Genomic DNA, 20082 nt, shown 5'->3' on the forward strand with positions numbered 1-20082 from the left:
TGTTGCGGTCAACCGTGAAAACGAATACAATCTGGCTCCAAGTATTCAAAAACACTAAAATCAGAATATATAAAAATTAATGTGGTATAATAAAACAGAACAATACAATCTCTAAAATCAGAACACTAAATAAAGAACAACACTCTGAAAACAGGAATTCCACACAGAAAACCATCAGGGCCAGCTAACACTTCCCAACAAAGTATTCCCATCATCAAAGTCTGGCAAATCCTCTGTTTTCTCAGGGCCACAGACAGTAGAAGCACATAAAATATCGCAAACAACACCACTCTGAAAACAAGGGAATTCCAGACAGGAAACAATCAGGGCCAGCTAACACCTCCCAACAAAAAATTCGCTCAGGGAGGAAACAGCCAGGCTTTAAAGCTGCAAGGCCATTACATTCTAATCATTTTGCCTCCAACAGACAAAAAAACAACAACAATCAGAAATATTGTATATTCACAACCTTTAGGAAATAATATCCCCTGATGGCGCAGCATGTTAAAGCACTGAGCTGCTGAACTTCTGGACTGAAAGACCGCAGGTTTGAATTGGGGGACCAGAGTGAGCCTCAGTGTTAGCCCCAGCTTCTGCCAACCCAGAAGTTTGAAAACATGCAAATGTGAGTGCATCAATAGGTACTGCTCCGGCGGGAAGGTAACGCCACTCCATGCAGTCATCCCACATGACCTTGGAGGAGTCTACGGACAGCTTAGAAATGGAGATGAGCACCAACCCCCAGAGTCAGACTTAATGTCAGGGGAAAAAGTTTACCCTTTATCTTAACTACCACCAATTCCTCAATACTTTATTTCCCATACCACCATACTTTGCCACAGCAACGCGTGGCCGGGCACAGCTAGTGTGTGTGTGTGTGTGTGTGTGTGTATATATATATATATATATATATATATATATATAAAAGAGTGATGGCATCACGGCGATGGACAAAACAACAAATCTACAGCCCCCCCAAACTCGAAAATTGGCAACGCAATCCATCATCCCCGCCTCCAGTAAGATACAACAAATTTACACATAAAACACTATCACAACACCAAAAAATGCCAAAACTAGGTACGCATGCGCAAAAACACCATGCTTCAAACCTTTATGGCGCTCGCGCGGCTCCAGTAAGATACAACACATTTATATGACAAACACAATCACAGGGCCACAAACGGCCAAAAACTGCAACAGGCGATATGCGCCTGCACGCACCCCCCCATCCCTTCCCGCGCGCACACACACACCTCGCCTCAGAGCTGAAGGAAGGAAGGCAGGAAGGCCGATTCCTTGCTGGGCGCGGGATGGAGGAGGCCGCGCTGGGAGGCGTGCGGGCCTCACGTCGCTCTCTGCCCTCTCCCCCTCAATGTCCTCCCCCCTCAGGGCCCATGGAGGGCCCCGGTTGCCGTTCAGGCCCCCTCCTCCCGCCCCTCTCCCCTCCCCCCAATGCGAGGAAGGCCCCGCGGAGCCCCCCCCCCGCCTCACCCTCTCTCCTCCTCCCTTCTCGGTTCTTCTCGGAGGTCTTCAAGCTCTTCAAGGTGAGGGGGGAAGAGGAGGGCACGGCCCTCGAGCAGGCCTGGACCTCCCCTCGAGTTGTTTGGGGCGCCAACCCCCGCCCTTCCCGGCCTCAGGGCCCTTCCTTTTCCCCCTCACCCGGTTAAACGGCTGATGGGGAAAAGGAAAGAGCCTCAGGCCAGGAAGGGTGGAAGTTGGCGCCCAAAACAAGTCAAGGGAAGGCCCAAGTTGGCCCAGGCTGAGCCTCCCCCTTTTCTGTTGTTGTTATTGTTGTTGTTGTTCTCACCCACAAATTACAACCCCTCCAATGCCTCAGAAGCCCCCCTTTTTCCCCTCTCAAACCCTATCGCCCTCACCTTTCCCTTCCCTGTAATAATTATTAATATAATAACTGATCATCAGTTAAGAATGTAATAATCACCAATAATAATACTAATTTATTATTAGTATAATACTGATAATCATTCGAGAACATAATAATTCATAATAATAGTCAGTTCTTATTATTATAACACTGACAATCATTCAACAATGTATTAACAAATCGTAATAATAGAAAATTATTATTATTATTATAGTAATAATCATTCACAAATTAATAATTATTATTATAACATTGATAATCATTCAACAATATAATAACAACTAATAATAAGTAGTTATTATTTTTATCACAATGATAATCATTCAAGACTATAATAATTATTATTGTTATAACAGAAGGCGCCTCATATAATCCACTTCTAAACAAATAATATCACATTATAAATATACACTAGAATCTCACTTATCCAACATAAACAAGCCGGCAGAACGTTGCATAAATAAATATGTTGGATAATAAGAAGGGATTCAGGAAAACCAATTACACATCGAATTAGGTCATCATTATACAAATTAAACACCAAAACATCATGTTATACAACAAATTTGACACAAAAAGTAGTTCCATGCGCAGTAATGCTATGTAGTAATTACTGTATTTGCAAATTTACCACCAAAATATCACAATACATTAAAAACACTCACTCCAAAAACATTGACTATTAAAAGGCAGACTCCATTGCATAATCCAGAACATTGCATAAACGAATGTTGGGTGAGATTCTACTGTAATATGAAATAATTACTGTGGTACAATAATACACAACAATATCATCTCAGGACAGTAAATAAAGATCAACACTCTAAAAACACAGCTATTCCATCCAGGAAACAATCAGGGCCATCTAACACCTCCCACCAAAGGATTCCCCCCTTCACACAGGAAACCACCCACACTTTGAACCTACAAGGCCATTCCGTACTCATCACTCTCTCATCTCAGCACAGTAAATAAACAACAACAGCCTGAAAACACACAAATTCCATCCAGGAAACAATCAGGACCACCTAGCACCTCCCAACAAAGCATTCCCCCCCTCTAACACACGGAACCACCCAAGCTTTGAAACTACAAGGCCATTCCGTACTCTGGGGCCAATTTGCAATATATTAATATATATAATAATACAATACATATATAATACAATACATTGTATATACATATAAGTGTTATGATTGAGCCTCATGGCTCTGTTACTGACAGACGTGGGCGTAAGACTCCTCGAGAGTCAGATACTCTCGAGGAGCGAGAGAGAAAAAGACTGCGAGACATATTTGCAGCACCATCTGACGAAGAATCTTTCGAAGGGTTTACGGAGAGAATGGAGGAGGGGCTGGTTAGCTCAGAGGAGGATGAGATGGATTGGACTCGGGTAAGGGAGGAATTGGGTGCCACTGGCCATGATGGGACAGAAGATGAATGGGGACCTTCAGGATTAGACCCATGGCTTAGCTGGAGGGATGGGACGGGATCCACAGCTGGAGATGCTGTTGGGCGTAGTCAGAGGTGTTCCAGCTCTGACGAGGAAAGTGATGAGGAAACGCCCGGGTTAAGGAGGACAGCTGACAGTGATGAAGATTTGTAACTGGCATAAAATGGGGCTTGGGAGCAATTGCAAATTGCGTCGGGCAAGGTAATCTGGGCAAACGCTTGGGATCCGTGTGTGTGTGGGACGCTTCCCTGAAGACTTGTGTGCTTTCCTGTGCTGTGACGTAAGTTGATTGAAATCCAGGGTCAGACGGCGGGAGGGATTGTGTGGGCATTTGTTTGTGCAAACCTGTGCTTACTCTTATTAGCTTGACCTTCCGTCGTCTTTCTGACGGACGCCATCTCCTGCTTTGAGAACCCGGACTGAACTGACCACGGCTTGTCTTCCCCCCTTCTTGGACTTGGAAAAACTACAAACGTCTGCTTCTGGCTTTGATTTACGGAACGGAACTGGTCTACTCTACTTCTACAATCCTTGGCTGAATTGCTCGTGTTGGAGATCCTGTCTACTGTGTGTGTGTGGGAGCGACGCAAGTTACTCTAAGCACAGTGCTGGCAGCAGAGAGGAATCTGCTGCCAATTAGTTGCATTCTTTGTATCTTTTGTTCCTTGGCTTTCGTTCTGTTAATACCTAGGCTGAAGCAAGCAGTTTGTTTTTACCCGGATTAAACTCCGGTTTAATCCGGTTTATCTTTTGAACATTTACTTTTGTCCCTTTTTGCTCCTAAAGGCAAAAACTGCCTGGCCCTTGTGTTTTTACGGGCATTTTTGAGTTCTGTAATCTAATAAACTCTGTTACTTTGAATCTTGTGGCGTTCTGTCCTTGACAGATTGCCCGACGCCCATAAAAAGTTTATTGCAGCAATAAACCCGTCAGGAAGACGATGGATGAGTTAAGAGCCAAAGTAGACCAATTGCAAACGGCCTTAAGCCAAACAGCTTTTGCTGTGAAAGGACATGTTTTGACTCCTGAACGCTTTGACGGAACCAGGTGCAAGTTGCCAACCTTTTTGGCACAAGTGGAGCTTTATTTTTCTCAGCTCAGTGCTCATGCTTTTCCTACTGACACTAGCAAGGTGGCTTTTATTTTGAGTTTGTTGACCGGTCCCGCAGGACAATGGGCCACTAATTTAATTTTGGGAAATGACCCAGTCAAGGACAATTTGAATAATTTCAAAAGGTTGTTAACTGATACTTTTGGGGATCCTCTCCGCACGGAGAACGCTGGGTGGGCTCTGTATCGGTTGAAACAGGGAAAGGGGACTGTTTTGGATTACTTAAATAAGTTTAACCTGTATCGCCACCAGCTGGATTGGGGGGAAAATGCATTCATGCTTTTATTTACTGCCGGGTTAAGTGATATGCTCCAGGATGAATTAGCACGCTTGGAGCCGGCTGAAAGCTGGGACGCCTTAGTAGCTAAGGTGTTGCGTTTAGACGCAAGGTTCGAGGCTCGTAAACACTCAAAAGCAATGTGTGCGCCACCTATGCATGTAACCAGGGCACCTGTGGTGATGGGGGAAGAGCCCATGGAGCTTGGGGTCTTTAAAAAACTGTCTACAGAGGAAAAGAGCCGTAGGAGGCAGCTGGGCTTGTGTTTGTACTGTGGGAATGCTGGGCATTTTGCCAAAAATTGTAATGTGAAACCTTCCCAGCTTTCGGGAAAAGGCCAGCCCTAGTGCGACGTGAGTCCAACGCACTAGGGCTCCTCAAGCAGTCAACTGAGGGAAGGAAGCATGTTTTCGTACCCATTACATTATCTGTTGGGGGAAGGGAACTTGTTTCTACTCTGGCACTGCTGGACTCAGGAGCTACGGTCTCCTATGTAGATATTGAGTTTGCTAAGAAGCATGGCATTCCTAGAGTGCGCAAAGCATGCGACGTGTGGGTGGAGGGAGCAGATGGGAGACTGCTGGAGACTGGGGTGGTTAACCAGGAAACCTCAGCAGTAACGTGGGAGGTGCAGGGAGTAACGGGAACGTTTGTGTGGGATATTACGAGCTTGCCTAGATATGATGTGATCCTGGGGATGGATTGGCTAGCTGTAGTAAACCCACAAGTGGATTGGGCAACACGTAAAGTGATCTTAAAGAGGCAGGATTGTTGCACTCTAAACGTTACTCATGCTGATATGGAGGGAGTGCCTGCTGAGTATGGGGAGTTCTCTGATGTATTTTGTAAAAGAGAAGCGGACAAATTACCACCGCACAGGCCATATGATTGCGCCATCAAGTTGGCAGAAGGTGCGAAACTGCCAGCAGGGAGGCTGTATGCCTTGACTGTACCGGAAAGGCAAGCTTTGCGGGAGTTTTTAGATGACAATTTAGCCAAGGGGTTTATTCGCCCATCTAGTTCTCCAACTGCGGCACCAGTATTCTTTGTAGCCAAAAAGACTGGGGAACTTAGGCTGGTCTGCGACTATCGGATCCTAAACAAATACACCATTCGGGATAGGTACCCGCTCCCTTTAATCTCGGAACTGTTATCAAGGGTGCAAGGGGCTAAGGTCTTTACCAAGCTTGACCTGCGGGGGGCCTATAACTTAATCCGTATACGGGAAGGGGATGAATGGAAGACGGCATTTAACACGTGTTTCGGATGCCACGAGTTCCGAGTCATGCCTTTTGGGCTTTGTAATGCTCCTGCGGTCTTCCAGAGGTTCATGAACGATGTGTTCAGGGACCTAATTGACCAATTTTTAGTGATTTATTTGGATGATATCTTGATTTTTTCTAAGGACGAGAAAGAACATCGTCAACATGTCAAGCAGGTTCTGCACCGACTGCGGGCTAATGGGCTTTTCGCCAAGGCTTCCAAATGCGTCTTTCATGTGCCTGAAGTGGAGTTCCTAGGTCATGTAGTGTCAGGTAGGGAACTTAAAATGGACCCACATAAGGTTGACGCCGTCAACTCATGGCAGGAGCTGAAAACTAAGAAGGATGTACAAAGGTTCTTAGGTTTTGCTAATTACTACCGGGAGTTTATTCCGAATTTTGCAAAGCTCACGGTACCTTTGACGCAGCTTCTGCGCAAGAAACAGCCATTTGTGTGGGGGCGGGAAGCTCACGAGGCGTTTCTACAACTTAAGTCTAGTTTTCAATCAGACAACATACTAACCCATCCTGATGTTGACAAACCGTTCGTGGTAGAAGCGGACGCTTCTAGCTACGCGTTGGGGGCTGTATTGTCTCAGAAAGATTCCTCAGGGACCTTGCGTCCCTGTGGATTTTACTCGCGGCAACTAACACCCTTCGAGCAGAACTATACCATATGGGAGAAGGAGTTGTTGGCGATTAAGGTGGCGTTTGAGGTGTGGCGGCACTGGCTTGAAGGGGCACGGCACCAGATCGTGGTCAGATCTGATCACAAGAATTTAGAGCACTTGCAAACAGCAAAGAAGTTAAACCAGCGTCAAATCCGATGGGCTTTGTTTTTCTCCAGGTTTAACTTCAAGGTGCAGTTCGTAGAGGGGAAGGCAAACTTACGGGCCGATGCTTTATCCCGCAAGCCGGAGTTTAAGACCAATGAGCAGGTTGTATGTCAGACCATCTTGCCTACTGCCTCTCTGTGTGTTGTAGATAATGAGCTCGGGTTACATGACCAGATCCTTGAGGCTCAGAGGGATGATGTGTGGACACAGGAGCAACTGATGCTGCTCTCAGCAGGTAATCGTACCATACTGCCGCATCTACAAGATCAAGACGGAGTATTGGTACGCAGGGGGCAGGTCTACGTACCAGTGGGGGCCCTCAGGTTGGAGGTGATTAGAGCCCACCATGACGAACCCATGGCTGGGCACTTTGGCAGATTCAAGACCGTGCAGCTCATTACCAGGAGCTATTGGTGGCCAAAGATGCGGCAAGACATTCTGCGCTTTTGTGACAGCTGCGCCGTTTGCCAGCAGAGTAAGACGCCTGTTGGGCGCCCTAGAGGGTTGTTGTCGTCTTTACCTGTTCCGGACAGGCCATGGCAAATCATTTCCATGGATTTCATTTCAGATTTGCCTAAGTCTGGGGGTTATACTTGTATTTGGGTGGTGGTGGATTTATTTAGTAAACTGGCTCATTTTATTCCTTGTTCAACCATTCCGGCGGCCCCTACGTTGGCCTTACTATTTACTAAGCACATCTATCGTTTGCACGGAGCACCCGAGGTGATTATTTCAGATAGGGCTCCGCAATTTGTGTCACGCTTTTGGAAACATTTCCATGAGTGCTTGGGGACTAAGTTAAACGTTTCTTCAGCCTTTCATCCGCAAACGGATGGACAGTCGGAACGGGTTAATGGGCTCTTAGAGCAATATCTGCGTTGTTTTTGTTTAGATCAACCCACGGCTTGGGTGAAGTGGCTACCGGTGGCGGAATTTGCTTACAACAATGCGGTGCACACATCTAGTCAGCATACGCCGTTTGAGCTAACTTATGGTTTTCACCCACGGGGAGGTGTGGCGCCGTCGACCAATGTGGTCTCTTCGGACCCTGTGTACCGCTCTACGGAAATGGCTGCATTGCATGATGTTGCCCGTCGCTTACTGCTGGAAGCTAAGGCAACGCAGAAGACTCAGGCTGACCGCCACAGGCAGGCAGGGGAGGAGTTGGAAGAAGGGGATTTGGTGTGGTTATCTTCCAAACATATTAAACAGGCTGGGGGAAAGTTTGCGCCTCGGTATTTGGGTCCCTTTCCTATCGTTAAAAAGATTTCTTCCGTTGCGTTTCGTTTGCGTTTACCGTCTAGTTTAAAGGTCCATCCAGTCTTTCATCGTTCGCTGTTGAAACTTGATACCTCTAGTCGTCGTGGTGCTATAGCGGAGGGTATCACTGCCACTTCTCCGCCATCGGGGGAGGAGGCCTTTGTGAGAGGGGATAGTGTTATGATTGAGCCTCATGGCTCTGTTACTGACAGACGTGGGCGTAAGACTCCTCGAGAGTCAGATACTCTCGAGGAGCGAGAGAGAAAAAGACTGCGAGACATATTTGCAGCACCATCTGACGAAGAATCTTTCGAAGGGTTTACGGAGAGAATGGAGGAGGGGCTGGTTAGCTCAGAGGAGGATGAGATGGATTGGACTCGGGTAAGGGAGGAATTGGGTGCCACTGGCCATGATGGGACAGAAGATGAATGGGGACCTTCAGGATTAGACCCATGGCTTAGCTGGAGGGATGGGACGGGATCCACAGCTGGAGATGCTGTTGGGCGTAGTCAGAGGTGTTCCAGCTCTGACGAGGAAAGTGATGAGGAAACGCCCGGGTTAAGGAGGACAGCTGACAGTGATGAAGATTTGTAACTGGCATAAAATGGGGCTTGGGAGCAATTGCAAATTGCGTCGGGCAAGGTAATCTGGGCAAACGCTTGGGATCCGTGTGTGTGTGGGACGCTTCCCTGAAGACTTGTGTGCTTTCCTGTGCTGTGACGTAAGTTGATTGAAATCCAGGGTCAGACGGCGGGAGGGATTGTGTGGGCATTTGTTTGTGCAAACCTGTGCTTACTCTTATTAGCTTGACCTTCCGTCGTCTTTCTGACGGACGCCATCTCCTGCTTTGAGAACCCGGACTGAACTGACCACGGCTTGTCTTCCCCCCTTCTTGGACTTGGAAAAACTACAAACGTCTGCTTCTGGCTTTGATTTACGGAACGGAACTGGTCTACTCTACTTCTACAATCCTTGGCTGAATTGCTCGTGTTGGAGATCCTGTCTACTGTGTGTGTGTGGGAGCGACGCAAGTTACTCTAAGCACAGTGCTGGCAGCAGAGAGGAATCTGCTGCCAATTAGTTGCATTCTTTGTATCTTTTGTTCCTTGGCTTTCGTTCTGTTAATACCTAGGCTGAAGCAAGCAGTTTGTTTTTACCCGGATTAAACTCCGGTTTAATCCGGTTTATCTTTTGAACATTTACTTTTGTCCCTTTTTGCTCCTAAAGGCAAAAACTGCCTGGCCCTTGTGTTTTTACGGGCATTTTTGAGTTCTGTAATCTAATAAACTCTGTTACTTTGAATCTTGTGGCGTTCTGTCCTTGACAATAATACTGCTAATAATATTATAATACACTACAATATAATACTAATAACAAAACAAAACAAAACAATATATATATATATATATATATATATTACTACTAATATTGTGAAATAGTCGTATATGTTATAGCGTAATATCCTATCATATGTCTTTAATGTAATAAATGAATAAATAATACTGTATAATTTTTGTTGACGGTCACAACAAAAATAAAACCCAATGTAGATTGACCAACATCACTAAAAAAAAGCCACAGCAACGCGTGGCCAGGCACAGCTAGTATATATATATAAGATTATAAAAGACCCAATTTGGGCATCACTGGCTACTTAAGCCAGGCAGTCCCCCAATGACAAACATTGACTTCCAAATGACTCATAGTAAAGAACAGGGTTGAGACAACGAAAAGTTAGATAAATTTACCCCTAGAAAAGGAAATTCAGTCTTGGAAGAGTTATCATGTGGAAAATGTGTTGAGAATTGTGGTTCACCCACATCATTACACTTGTGCCAGCTGAACTGCTGACCAAAAGGTTTGTGGTTTGAATCAGGTGAGTTGGGTGAGCTCCTGTCTGTTAGCTCTAGCTCTCCATGCGGGTACATGAGAGAAGCTTTGCACAGGATGGTAAAACATCAAACATCCAGGTATCCCTTGGGCAACATCCTTACAGAGAGCCAATTCTCTCACACAAGAAGCGACTTGCAGTTTCTCAAGTCGCTCCTGACATGAAAAAAAATTATTACACATTTTGTAATGGGACAATTCAAAAAAACAAAAAGCATTTCTTATTTTTCTTATGTTATATTTACTGTATTTTATATTTACTGTATAGAAATACACTTTAATATGTGGATATTATAGAATGATAAAATGATTGTGTGATTTAACTATCCCACCTCAAGCCACAAGGAGAGGTAAGAAATAATAATAATAATAATAATAGCATTACAAACGATCTAACCCAGGCATCACTGGGTACCTAAACGAGTAAAAAATAAAATGTGTTTCCCAGTGACTTTATACTATACTCATTACATTTGCAGACTTTGGTTCATTTCCTTGACTATATGCTCTTCTTCCTGGATATTTTTATCCTACATCCATTCCCTCTTTCTTCCCTTTCTCCTCTGCTACACTATGTACATCATTAGCACAAGCAGTTTCTAAATAAAATTGTTTTTATTTATGTATATTTTATATAAAAAAATCAACTGGGTTTATCTTCTCTCTGTTGTGGTTGTAGAACTGTCTGTTCAGCTTCTGTCTTGCTAATTTGATACCTCTGTTGGAGAGATTCAGTACTTTTCCTTATATAACCCAATAAATACTGCATGACTTTATAGTTTTAAAAAGATGGCCTCAAATAGTACTCCATCTTTGGAGAGAGAGTTAACATTATTATCTCTTGAGTAAGCTGCTGAGGGAACACTCTATATTTTCATGTGTATTTCATGTAGATATTAAAATGCTACCTTGTATAATCCGCCAATGCATCACGAAGCCTTGCCATTTTTTTGCCACCTGGAAGGCCCGGAATCAGAGCACAAAAAGCTTGTAGGCCACTACAGACTACAGAGACTCCTACATGACTTGCATTTCATGTGAGAGAGACAGAAGAGACCACTTACAGATAATCAAGTTATCACCATTGACTTGTGATCAGCTTCCCTCCCTCTTTTTTGGTCTCATTTTCAGTTCAGGGGCATTTGATGGGTTAGGGACCACAGCAGTGTCAAAAATGGGAAATTGCCAAAATGCAGAATGAGTCTTTAAGATGGTGGAGTAGCTGTGAGGCTGCTAAAAGCATGAGAGACTGGTTGATGTGATTAGAACATATGGAATGGGAGAAGAGGAGAAGTGAGTGATGAATGGAAATAGGTGGGTGGAATAAAGCGAAAACAGCTTCCCAATGAAGTAGATCTGCACAAAGCTCAGAACAATGATTCACCCCCTTTTCCATGAGGACATTTCTGACTGGGTTAGGTTTATAGTGGGACGGGAAGGACGGAGTGGAAAATAGAAGCAGTATGAGTAGCTGTCAAAAGAGCAGATTATTGAAAAGCAGATTATTGAAAAGTGGAGGCTATTTGTATTGTAAATAGTAAAATACCTTAAATCTTGGGAATGGGGTGAACTCCCGCTGTTAGCCCCAACTTCTACCAACCTAATAGTTCGAAAACATGAAAATGTGAGTAGATCAAAAGGTACCACTCTGACAGGAAGGTAACTGTGCCCCATGTAGTCATGCCGGCCACATGATCTTGGAGGTGTCTACGGACACATCGGCTCCAACCCCCAGAGTCGGACACAACTAGACTTAATGTCAGGGGAAACCTTTACGCTATACCTAAAATACCTTGAAGGCCATCAGAAAGGCTATAGATCATGGTTCTCAAACTTATTTGGCCTGCCGCCCCCTTTCCAGAAAAAAATATGACTCAGCGCCCCGTGGAAAGGGGGATGTGGCTTAGAGGGGTGGGTGTGGGTCCTGCTCAAGAGGGCGGGGCTGAGCCTCTCCCCTAGTCCAAGATGCAGGGCTGGGAGGGAGAGGTGGGTGGGGCCACCAATGGGCGGCCAGGACTGGGATGGGTGGAGTTACGAGCTCTGAGGCAGGGCTGAGCTTCTGTCCCTGTCCTGCGGCACCTGCCAGGACACAAGGGGTGGAGCTAGAGGAGGGGGCGGGGCCTCTATACCCCGCCCCTGTGTTCTAACAATCGCCTCAGGGGAGGTATACAGAGGCTCTTGGCAAGAGGCCCTGCCCCTAGCCCCACCCTTTAGTCCTAAAAGGCCTCTCAGGAGAGGTACAGAGGCTCAGCCCTGTCTCGGGGTCTTGGAAGGAGGCCCTGCCCCCTTCCCTAGCTCTGCCCCCTGTGTCCCAACAAGTGCCTCAAGAGAGGTATAGATTCTCAGCCCTGTCGGGCTCTTAGGAAGAAGGCCCGCCCCTCCCCTGGCCCCGCCCCGTCTCCTAATAGGTGCCATCACCGCCCCCCTGGGTTGTTGCAGTGCCCACCGGGGGGCGGTAGCGCCCACTTTGGGAATCACTGCTATAGATGAATATGTGAAAAAAGTGGTTACATTGTCTGGTCCTACAAAATAAAACACTTACAGGGAGACTGGAGACAAAACAAGAAGTTGATACAGCATGGAGTGCATACAGAAAGAACTGAAATGATTTTCCAAGAGCTTGGCTAGGCACCACTTTGTGCTGAGCAGGAAAACTAGGGAAGTCAGGATTATTGCTTTCGAAATTTGCAGATGGATGGAAATACTGGCCAACAGCATTAGTCCCGTTGTAATCCCACACACAATGCAATCATTCCAAAAATTTAAACACTAAGTTCCTTCTGATCTATCTCTTGACACTTTTTCCAGTGCCTTTGTGAAAGATCATTTTGTGCATGGCAATAAGCACAAGGAGCAGCATTCAGAGAACACTTTCCTTTAAAAAGGAAGGATTCGAGCTCGGGGAAAGAGCATGCAGCTATTCTGTCTCCTTTCCTAAAAATAGAAATCAAGAACAATGAGCATGATTTCTTTCTGACAGACTATATCCAGTCATTAGTTTTTGTGTGAAGACTTTGTGACCCCTAAAACCTCAAAGTTGATAAAATCGTTGTAAGGCGCAACCTACGTGAACATTTTTGTAGCAACCATACAGAATGGGAATGAACTTCACAATGTTTTCATCTTCCCACATTTGTCATGGGAATAGCTGTCAAATATTAAAACACCACTTCCTCATTATCCACAGCTGTTTTCTATTCCCTATTAGTCTTCCTGATTAGTGTATTTAAATACTGCCAATGTTCTGGAGTTAAAAGGACAGTTCTGGATCCAAGAGAGTGTAAAGATTAAACAAAGGGAAATGGGTGGGGTTTTTTTGCCAAAGGATGTTTAAAAAAGGAAAATATGGAACAAGACTCAGAGGAAAACGAAAGTATCTTGTTGCAATTTTTAATCATTCCATGGATGTAATTTTATATGCAGACTGTCAGACTGGGATAAGTATTAAAAAATAAATAATAAGTTGAGTGACTTTTGTGGGATATTAAGCAAAGTCTGGACATGCTGGGATTTTCCTCTCCCCCACCAACAAAGCTGTCTTGGGACAATACCTCGCCTTTACAAATATGATAATTGAGTTATATCGTAACAGAAAAAACTGACACAAATTAAAGATGTTTATAAGAGAGCAGAGAACAGAATTCAGAAAGACTTAGCAGTGTTTCTCAACCAGGAGGTCAGGATCCTTGGGGGGGGGGGGTTGCAGGGGGGTGTCAAAGGGGTCGCCACAGACCATCAGAAAACACATATTTCTGATGGTTTTAGGAACCCCTTTGGCAGAGAAGGCTGAAGATCTTTGCATCTGTCCTTCTCTTCCTTTTTGAAAAAAGACAGTGGATCCTTCCACCAAATGCCCAATTTGTCCAATTCTATCATTGGTGGGGTTCAAGGAGCTCTTTGATTGTAGATGCACTATAAATATCAGAAACTACTATTCCCAAATGTCAAGGTCTATTTTTTCCAAACTCCACCAGTGTTCAAATTTGGGCATATTGAGTATTTGTACCAAGTTTGGCCCAGATCCACCATGTTTGAATCCACAGTGCTCTCTGGATGTAGGTGGACTACAATTCCAAAACCCAAAGTCAATACTCACCAAACCTTTCCAGTATTTTCTGTTGGCCATGGGAGTTCTGTGTGCCAAGTTTGGTTAAATTCCATTGTTGGTGGATGATTGTAAGTAAACTATTAATCCCAGCAACTACAACTCCCAAATGTCAAAATCATTCCCCCTCACCACATCAGTATTCAAATTTGGGCATATTGGTTATTTGTGCCAAATTTGGTCCAGTGAATGAAAATGCACCCTGCATATCAGATATTTACATTACGATTTGTAACAGTAGTAAAATTATAATTATGAAGTACCAATGAAAATAATTTTATGGTTGGGGGTCACCACAGCATGAGGTGGTATTAAGGATAGTTGAGAGCCACTGATTTATAGAGTAACTAGCTTCGAGACCGCATTTTCCCCTACGAACCTGCACGACCTCTTCGCTCGTCGGGGGAGGCCCTCCTCTCCCTCCCACCACCTTCACAATCTCGGCTGGTGGGGACGAGGGAGAGGGCCTTCTCCATCGTGGCCCCCCGGCTCTGGAACTCGCTCCCCGGGGACATTAGGCAGGCCCCTACCCTCCTCTCCTTTCGGACGAGCCTGAAGACTTGGCTTTTCTGGGAGGCTTTTGGTGACTGATCTCTGTATCATCGACCGGTTGTCAATTACAGTGAATGCCTTCTCCAGCATTATAATGGCACTTTATAGCCATTACAGCTGAGTAACCTCCTTCCCTTGATGATATGATTTATTTGCACTCTTAGCACTTTGGCCTAGATTCTTTGAACCTAATTCATGATTTTAACATTTTATCTTGTATGTGGTTTTTATGACATGTTTGTATGGTTTGATTATTGGTTTTATTGGTTTTCTTGTCTTGTTTTTATTGTTCTGTTTGGGCTTGGCCCCATGTAAGCCGCCCCGAGTCCCTTCGGGGAGATGGGGCGGGGTATAAGAATAAAATTATTATTATTATTATTATTATTATTATTATTATTATTATTATTATAGCTGTGCCCGGCCACGCATTGCTGTGGCAAAGTATAGTGGTATGGGAAATAAAGTATTGAGGAATTGGTGGTAGTTAAGGTAAAGGGTAAACGTTTTCCCGTGACATTAAGTCCAGTCATGTCTGACTCTGGGGGTTGGTGCTCATCTCCATTTCTAAGCCGAAGAACCGGCGTTGTCCGTAGACTCCTCCAAGGTCATGTGGGATGACTGCATGGAGTAGCGTTACCTTCCCGCCAGAGCAGTACCTATTGATGCACTCACATTTGCATGTTTTCAAACTTCTGGGTTGGCAGAAGCTGGGGCTAACAGTGAGGCTCACTCTGGTCCCCCAATTCAAACCTGCGGCCTTTCGGTCCAGAAGTTCAGCAGCTCAGCGCTTTAACACGCTGCGCCATCAGGGGATATTATTTCCGAAAGGTTGTGAATATACAATATTTCTGATAGTTGTTTTTTTTTTGTCTGTTGGAGGCAAGTATGAATGCTGCAATTAGGGAAAATGATTAGGATGTAATAGCATTGCAGCTTTAAAGCCTGGCTGTTTTCTCCCTGAGTGAATTTTTTGTTGGGAGGTGTTAGCTGGCCCTGATTGTTTCCTGTCTGGAATTCCCTTGTTTTCAGAGTGGTGTTGTTTGCGATATTTTATGTGCTTCTACTGTCTGTGGCCCTGAGAAAACAGAGGATTTGCCAGACTTTGATGATGGGAATACTTTGTTGGGAAGTGTTAGCTGGCCCTGATTGTTTCCTGTGTGGAATTCCCGTTTTCAGAGTGTTGTTCTCTATTTAGTGTTCTGATTTTAGAGATTGTATTGTTCTGTTTTATTATACCACATTAATTTTTATATATTCTGATTTTAGTGTTTTTGAATACTTGGAGCCAGATTGTATTCGTTTTCACGGTTGACCGCAACACAATAATAATAATAATAATAATAATAATAATAATAATAATAATAGTAATGATAGTAATAATAATGACTTTGGTAATACACAGTGCTTCACTCCCTTCTCAGCTTCCTTTCTGGAAGAATCCTTTCTTGGGAGGTGTTAGCTGGCCCTGATTGTTTCCTTTGTGGAATTTCCAATTTCCCTGCTTTCAGACTGTTGGTCTTTATTTACTGTCCTGGTTTTAGAGATTATATTGTTCTGCATTATTCTATCCCAGTAATTATTTCATATTAAAGTAGAATCTCACTTATCCAACATTCGCTTATACAATGTTCTGGATTATCCAACGCAGTCGATGTTTTGTAGTCAGTGTTTTAAATTCATTGTGATATTTTAGTGGTAATTTTGTAAATACAGTACAGTAGAGTCTCACTTATCCAACATAAATGGGCCGGCAGAATGTTGGATAAGCGAATATGTTGGATAATAAGGAGGCATTAAGGAAAGGCCTATTAAACATCAAATTAGGTTATGATTTTACAAATGAAGCACCAAAACATCATGTTAGACAACAAATTTGGCAGAAAAAGTAGTTCAATATGCAGTAATGCTATGTAGTAATTACTGTATTTATGAATTTAGCACTAAAATATCACGATAGATTGAAAACATTGACTACAAAAATGCGTTGGATAATCCAGAACGTTGGATAACGAGTGTTGGATAAGTGAGACTCTACTGTAATTACTACATAGCATTACTGCGCATGGAACTACTTTTTCTGTCAAATTTGTTGTATAATATGATGTTTTGGTGTTTAATTTGTATAACCATTACCTAATTTGATATTTAATCGGCTTTTCCTGAATCCCTTCTTATTATTCACTTATCCTGCCGGCCTGTTTATGTTGGATAAGTAAGACTCTACTGTATATTGATAATCTTATATTATCTGCTTAGAAATGCCCCCTTCTTCACAGCTGTATAAAATGCACACTGAAGTGGATTATATGGTAGTGTGGAGTCAAGATAATCCAGTGCAAAGCAGATAATATAAGATTATAAATGGGTTATATAGCTGTGTTGAAGGGCCTTGAGTCTACACTGCCATATAATCCAGTGCAAATTAGATAATCTGTGGAAGAGGCCTGAGGCCTAAGTCTGCCTGTCCCCTGGGCTGAGTTGGTTGCTAGGAGACCAAGTGGGCAGAGATTAGTCCTCTAACTGGCAGCAATTGGATAAAAACAATTATTCCTTTCCCTCTAATTAGGACTTTGTTTTTCTTTTCTTTTTGTTGTATCAACCTAGAGGCATGGATGATGGGTTGTGTTGTCAAATTTAGAGGTTGGGGGGCCTGTAATTTTGCTCCAGAATCTGAGCTCCAAACAGCCAACACCCTAGGATCAGGCGTCCCAAACTCCTCATCAGAATCAACATCATCCTGCCCACACCCAACTCTGTCCACACCTGTGGAACTACTCTCATTTCTCCAGGCAGACCATGTGGGATCTGCTTCTGAAGATACCCAAGCCTCTCCAGCATCTACAGCATCCATGAACCCAGATTCCTCCCCAAGATCCTCTGGAGCCCGTGCCCAATCTATGCCAACTTCCTCTGTCACCTCCGGTTCCTCAGCATCCATTTCCAGCTCAAGATCCCCTCCCAAGTCCCCACATGAATCCTCCTTGGAAGACTCCCCATCAATCTCCCTGATTCTCTTCCTGTGTAAATCTTCCAGTGAGCCCTCCTCGCGAAGGTTCTTCCTTCCTCTCCTGATCCCTCTATTATCACTCACAGCCTCAGAAGACTCATTCACAACAGTTCTGCTAACTTTAGTAGGATGCGGAATTAATTTTATTACATAATAACAATAGTAATAATAATAATAATAATAATAATAATAATAATAATAATAATAATAATATCTTGTTTTTGTAGGTTTGCCTCCACCTCCCTCTGCCTTTGAATCAAGCTTTGTGGAGGCTTCTGTGAGAGAACGCATGAGAGAGAAACTGAAAGCAGCACGGGTGAGAGTAAAACATGCAAGCCTTCTAAGTGAGCTCAAGTGGTAGAGGGCCTATTATTTTGGAAGACTACACAGAGTGAGGGGATGGTTTCTCCCTGTCTGATGATCTCCATAACTACGCATAGTTGTATAAAATATGAATGAGTGTAAATTAAAAGGAATACATGTTAAAAACGTAAATAAAATGTCACAACAAGGACCTGCTTGCTTCTAAAATCGAAAGCTAGTCACTACATTTTGCCAGGGTCAGGTCTGTGCAGGTTAAGTGTTAAATATAACGTCTACCTTCATGGGCAATGTTTCTGGGACATTATAGGTACAGACATTGGGAAATTGCAACAGCACACTCCGGGTCACAGGCTGACTTGGAATAAGCAGTTGTGGTAGGACCCTAAATGTCTCTCCAATTGTCTGTCCTCAAGGCATGCCACAATCTCCTATGCTGCACATAATGCTTCATCCAGAATGCTGCCTGGCAACAAAGGTCAGTTTGGGACTTCCTCCTCAGTCATCATTGTTACAGTCACAACTAGAATCTCAGCCAAAATGTGCTAAAGTTAAAAGTAATCTCCATGGGGCAGGGGTCCCCAAACTAAGGCCCGTGGGCTGGATGTGGCCAAGGTCATTTACCTGGTTCCTGTCCTAAACTTTAGACTAAGGGTTGACCTAAGTCTGAAATGACTTGAAGGCACACAACAACAGCAAACCTAATTTCGGGCTATTTCATCATAGTCCAGCCCCCAACAGTCTGAGGGACCATGAACTGGCCCTCCACTTAAAAAGTTTGAGGACCTCTGCCATGGGGTAATGAATGATAAGCTTATTGAGATAAAACCATGATTCCTTTTCAGGAAACTGGATAGCATAGCTGTCTGGGCACAGTGCTCACTAACTACAAGTATACACAAAGTAGGGTTGTTGTATGTTTTCCGGGCTTTATGGCCATGTTCCAGAAGTATTTTTTCCTGACGTTTCACCCACATCTATGGCAGGCATCCTCAGAGGTATGCGGTATATACCGTACACCTCTGAGGATTCCTTCCATAGATGTGGGCAAAACGTCAAGAGAGAATACTTCTGGAACATGGCCATACAGCCAGGAAAACATACAACCACCCTGGGATCCCGGCCATGAAAGCCTTCGACAACACATACACAGAGTAACTTCAACATAAACAAAGGAACCCCAATGTCTTTGATTAAAAAGTGAGAATCTATTCCACTTTGAGTATGTGCACCTTCAAGTTAATTTATGGCAACTCTATAAATTTCATATGTTTTTCTTAGGAATACTCAGAGAGGTTTGTCATTGCTTTCCTCTGAAATGTAGCCTTCAGCAGCATTTATTCCTTGCAACTCAGCATTTAATACTAAACAGGTCTAACACTGCTTGGTTTCCAGGATCACATGGGATCTGATGCTTTCAGAGTGTTAGGCTCTTTAGTACGTCCTTAATCAGGTTTGATGGCAGATAGCCAGATTAAGGCTTTTAGTTTCATCCTCATTAGAGATACACAATCTTGTGGTTTCCAGCCCTGTAGTATAGGGTGTAGTTAATGTAATAGTTAATGGATAAAGAAGTAATTTAGGCCAAGTTCCCATTGATCAGTGGAAGAGGTGGTTTGATTGCAACAGTGCAATGGCTGTGTGTGTGATGCATTGAAGGGAGGGGGCTCAGCAAAAAAGCCTTTGTTTCTGACCTGCCTCAAGCTGTGATGAGAGGTGGGTAAGAAATATAATAATAATAATAATAATAATAATAATAATAATAATAATAATAATAATAATAATAATAATAATAATGGGATAAAGCTGTTCTTCACTCTGTCGTGTGACATAGGAATGGCAGAACAGCTTTATTTCCCAATTGAAACTGGTTTTGCTGCTGTTCTTTACTGTTGCTATGTAATTTTGCTGTCACAGCATCATCAGGATTCCAACCTAAATCTTTACTGCTAATTATGCTGTTGCTTACGGACATTTAAATTTTTTAAATCTACATCTGGTTAGAAATCTGAGGTGCACTTTATAGTCTCCACCCACAGCCGTTACCAAAATGGTTTATTTATGCAAGCCATTGAACTGTTTTTTTATACATGGTACTTATGGGATGCTGGCAAATGGTG

The 20082-nt window shown here is 43.7% G+C and overlaps 1 protein-coding gene across 5 annotated transcripts in view; it reads left to right on the plus strand.

The window, feature by feature from the left end:
* The window catches only part of cc2d2a (coiled-coil and C2 domain containing 2A), a 120354-nt gene that overhangs the window by 14448 nt on the left and 85824 nt on the right, over nucleotides 1-20082 (plus strand). For 4 of the 5 annotated variants that reach the window (XM_062982174.1, XM_062982176.1, XM_062982175.1 and 1 more), the window contains exon 3: nucleotides 17869-17957. In XM_062982174.1, the coding sequence (XP_062838244.1) occupies nucleotides 17869-17957 (89 nt within the window). Of the gene's footprint in view, nucleotides 1-17868; nucleotides 17958-18378; nucleotides 18441-20082 lie in introns of those variants that run through there. The other variant, XM_062982178.1, reaches the window with a different exon arrangement.

Source organism: Anolis carolinensis, chromosome 5 (genome assembly GCF_035594765.1).
Source record: "Anolis carolinensis isolate JA03-04 chromosome 5, rAnoCar3.1.pri, whole genome shotgun sequence".
In the NCBI taxonomy this organism is placed as follows: Eukaryota; Metazoa; Chordata; class Lepidosauria; order Squamata; family Dactyloidae; genus Anolis; species Anolis carolinensis.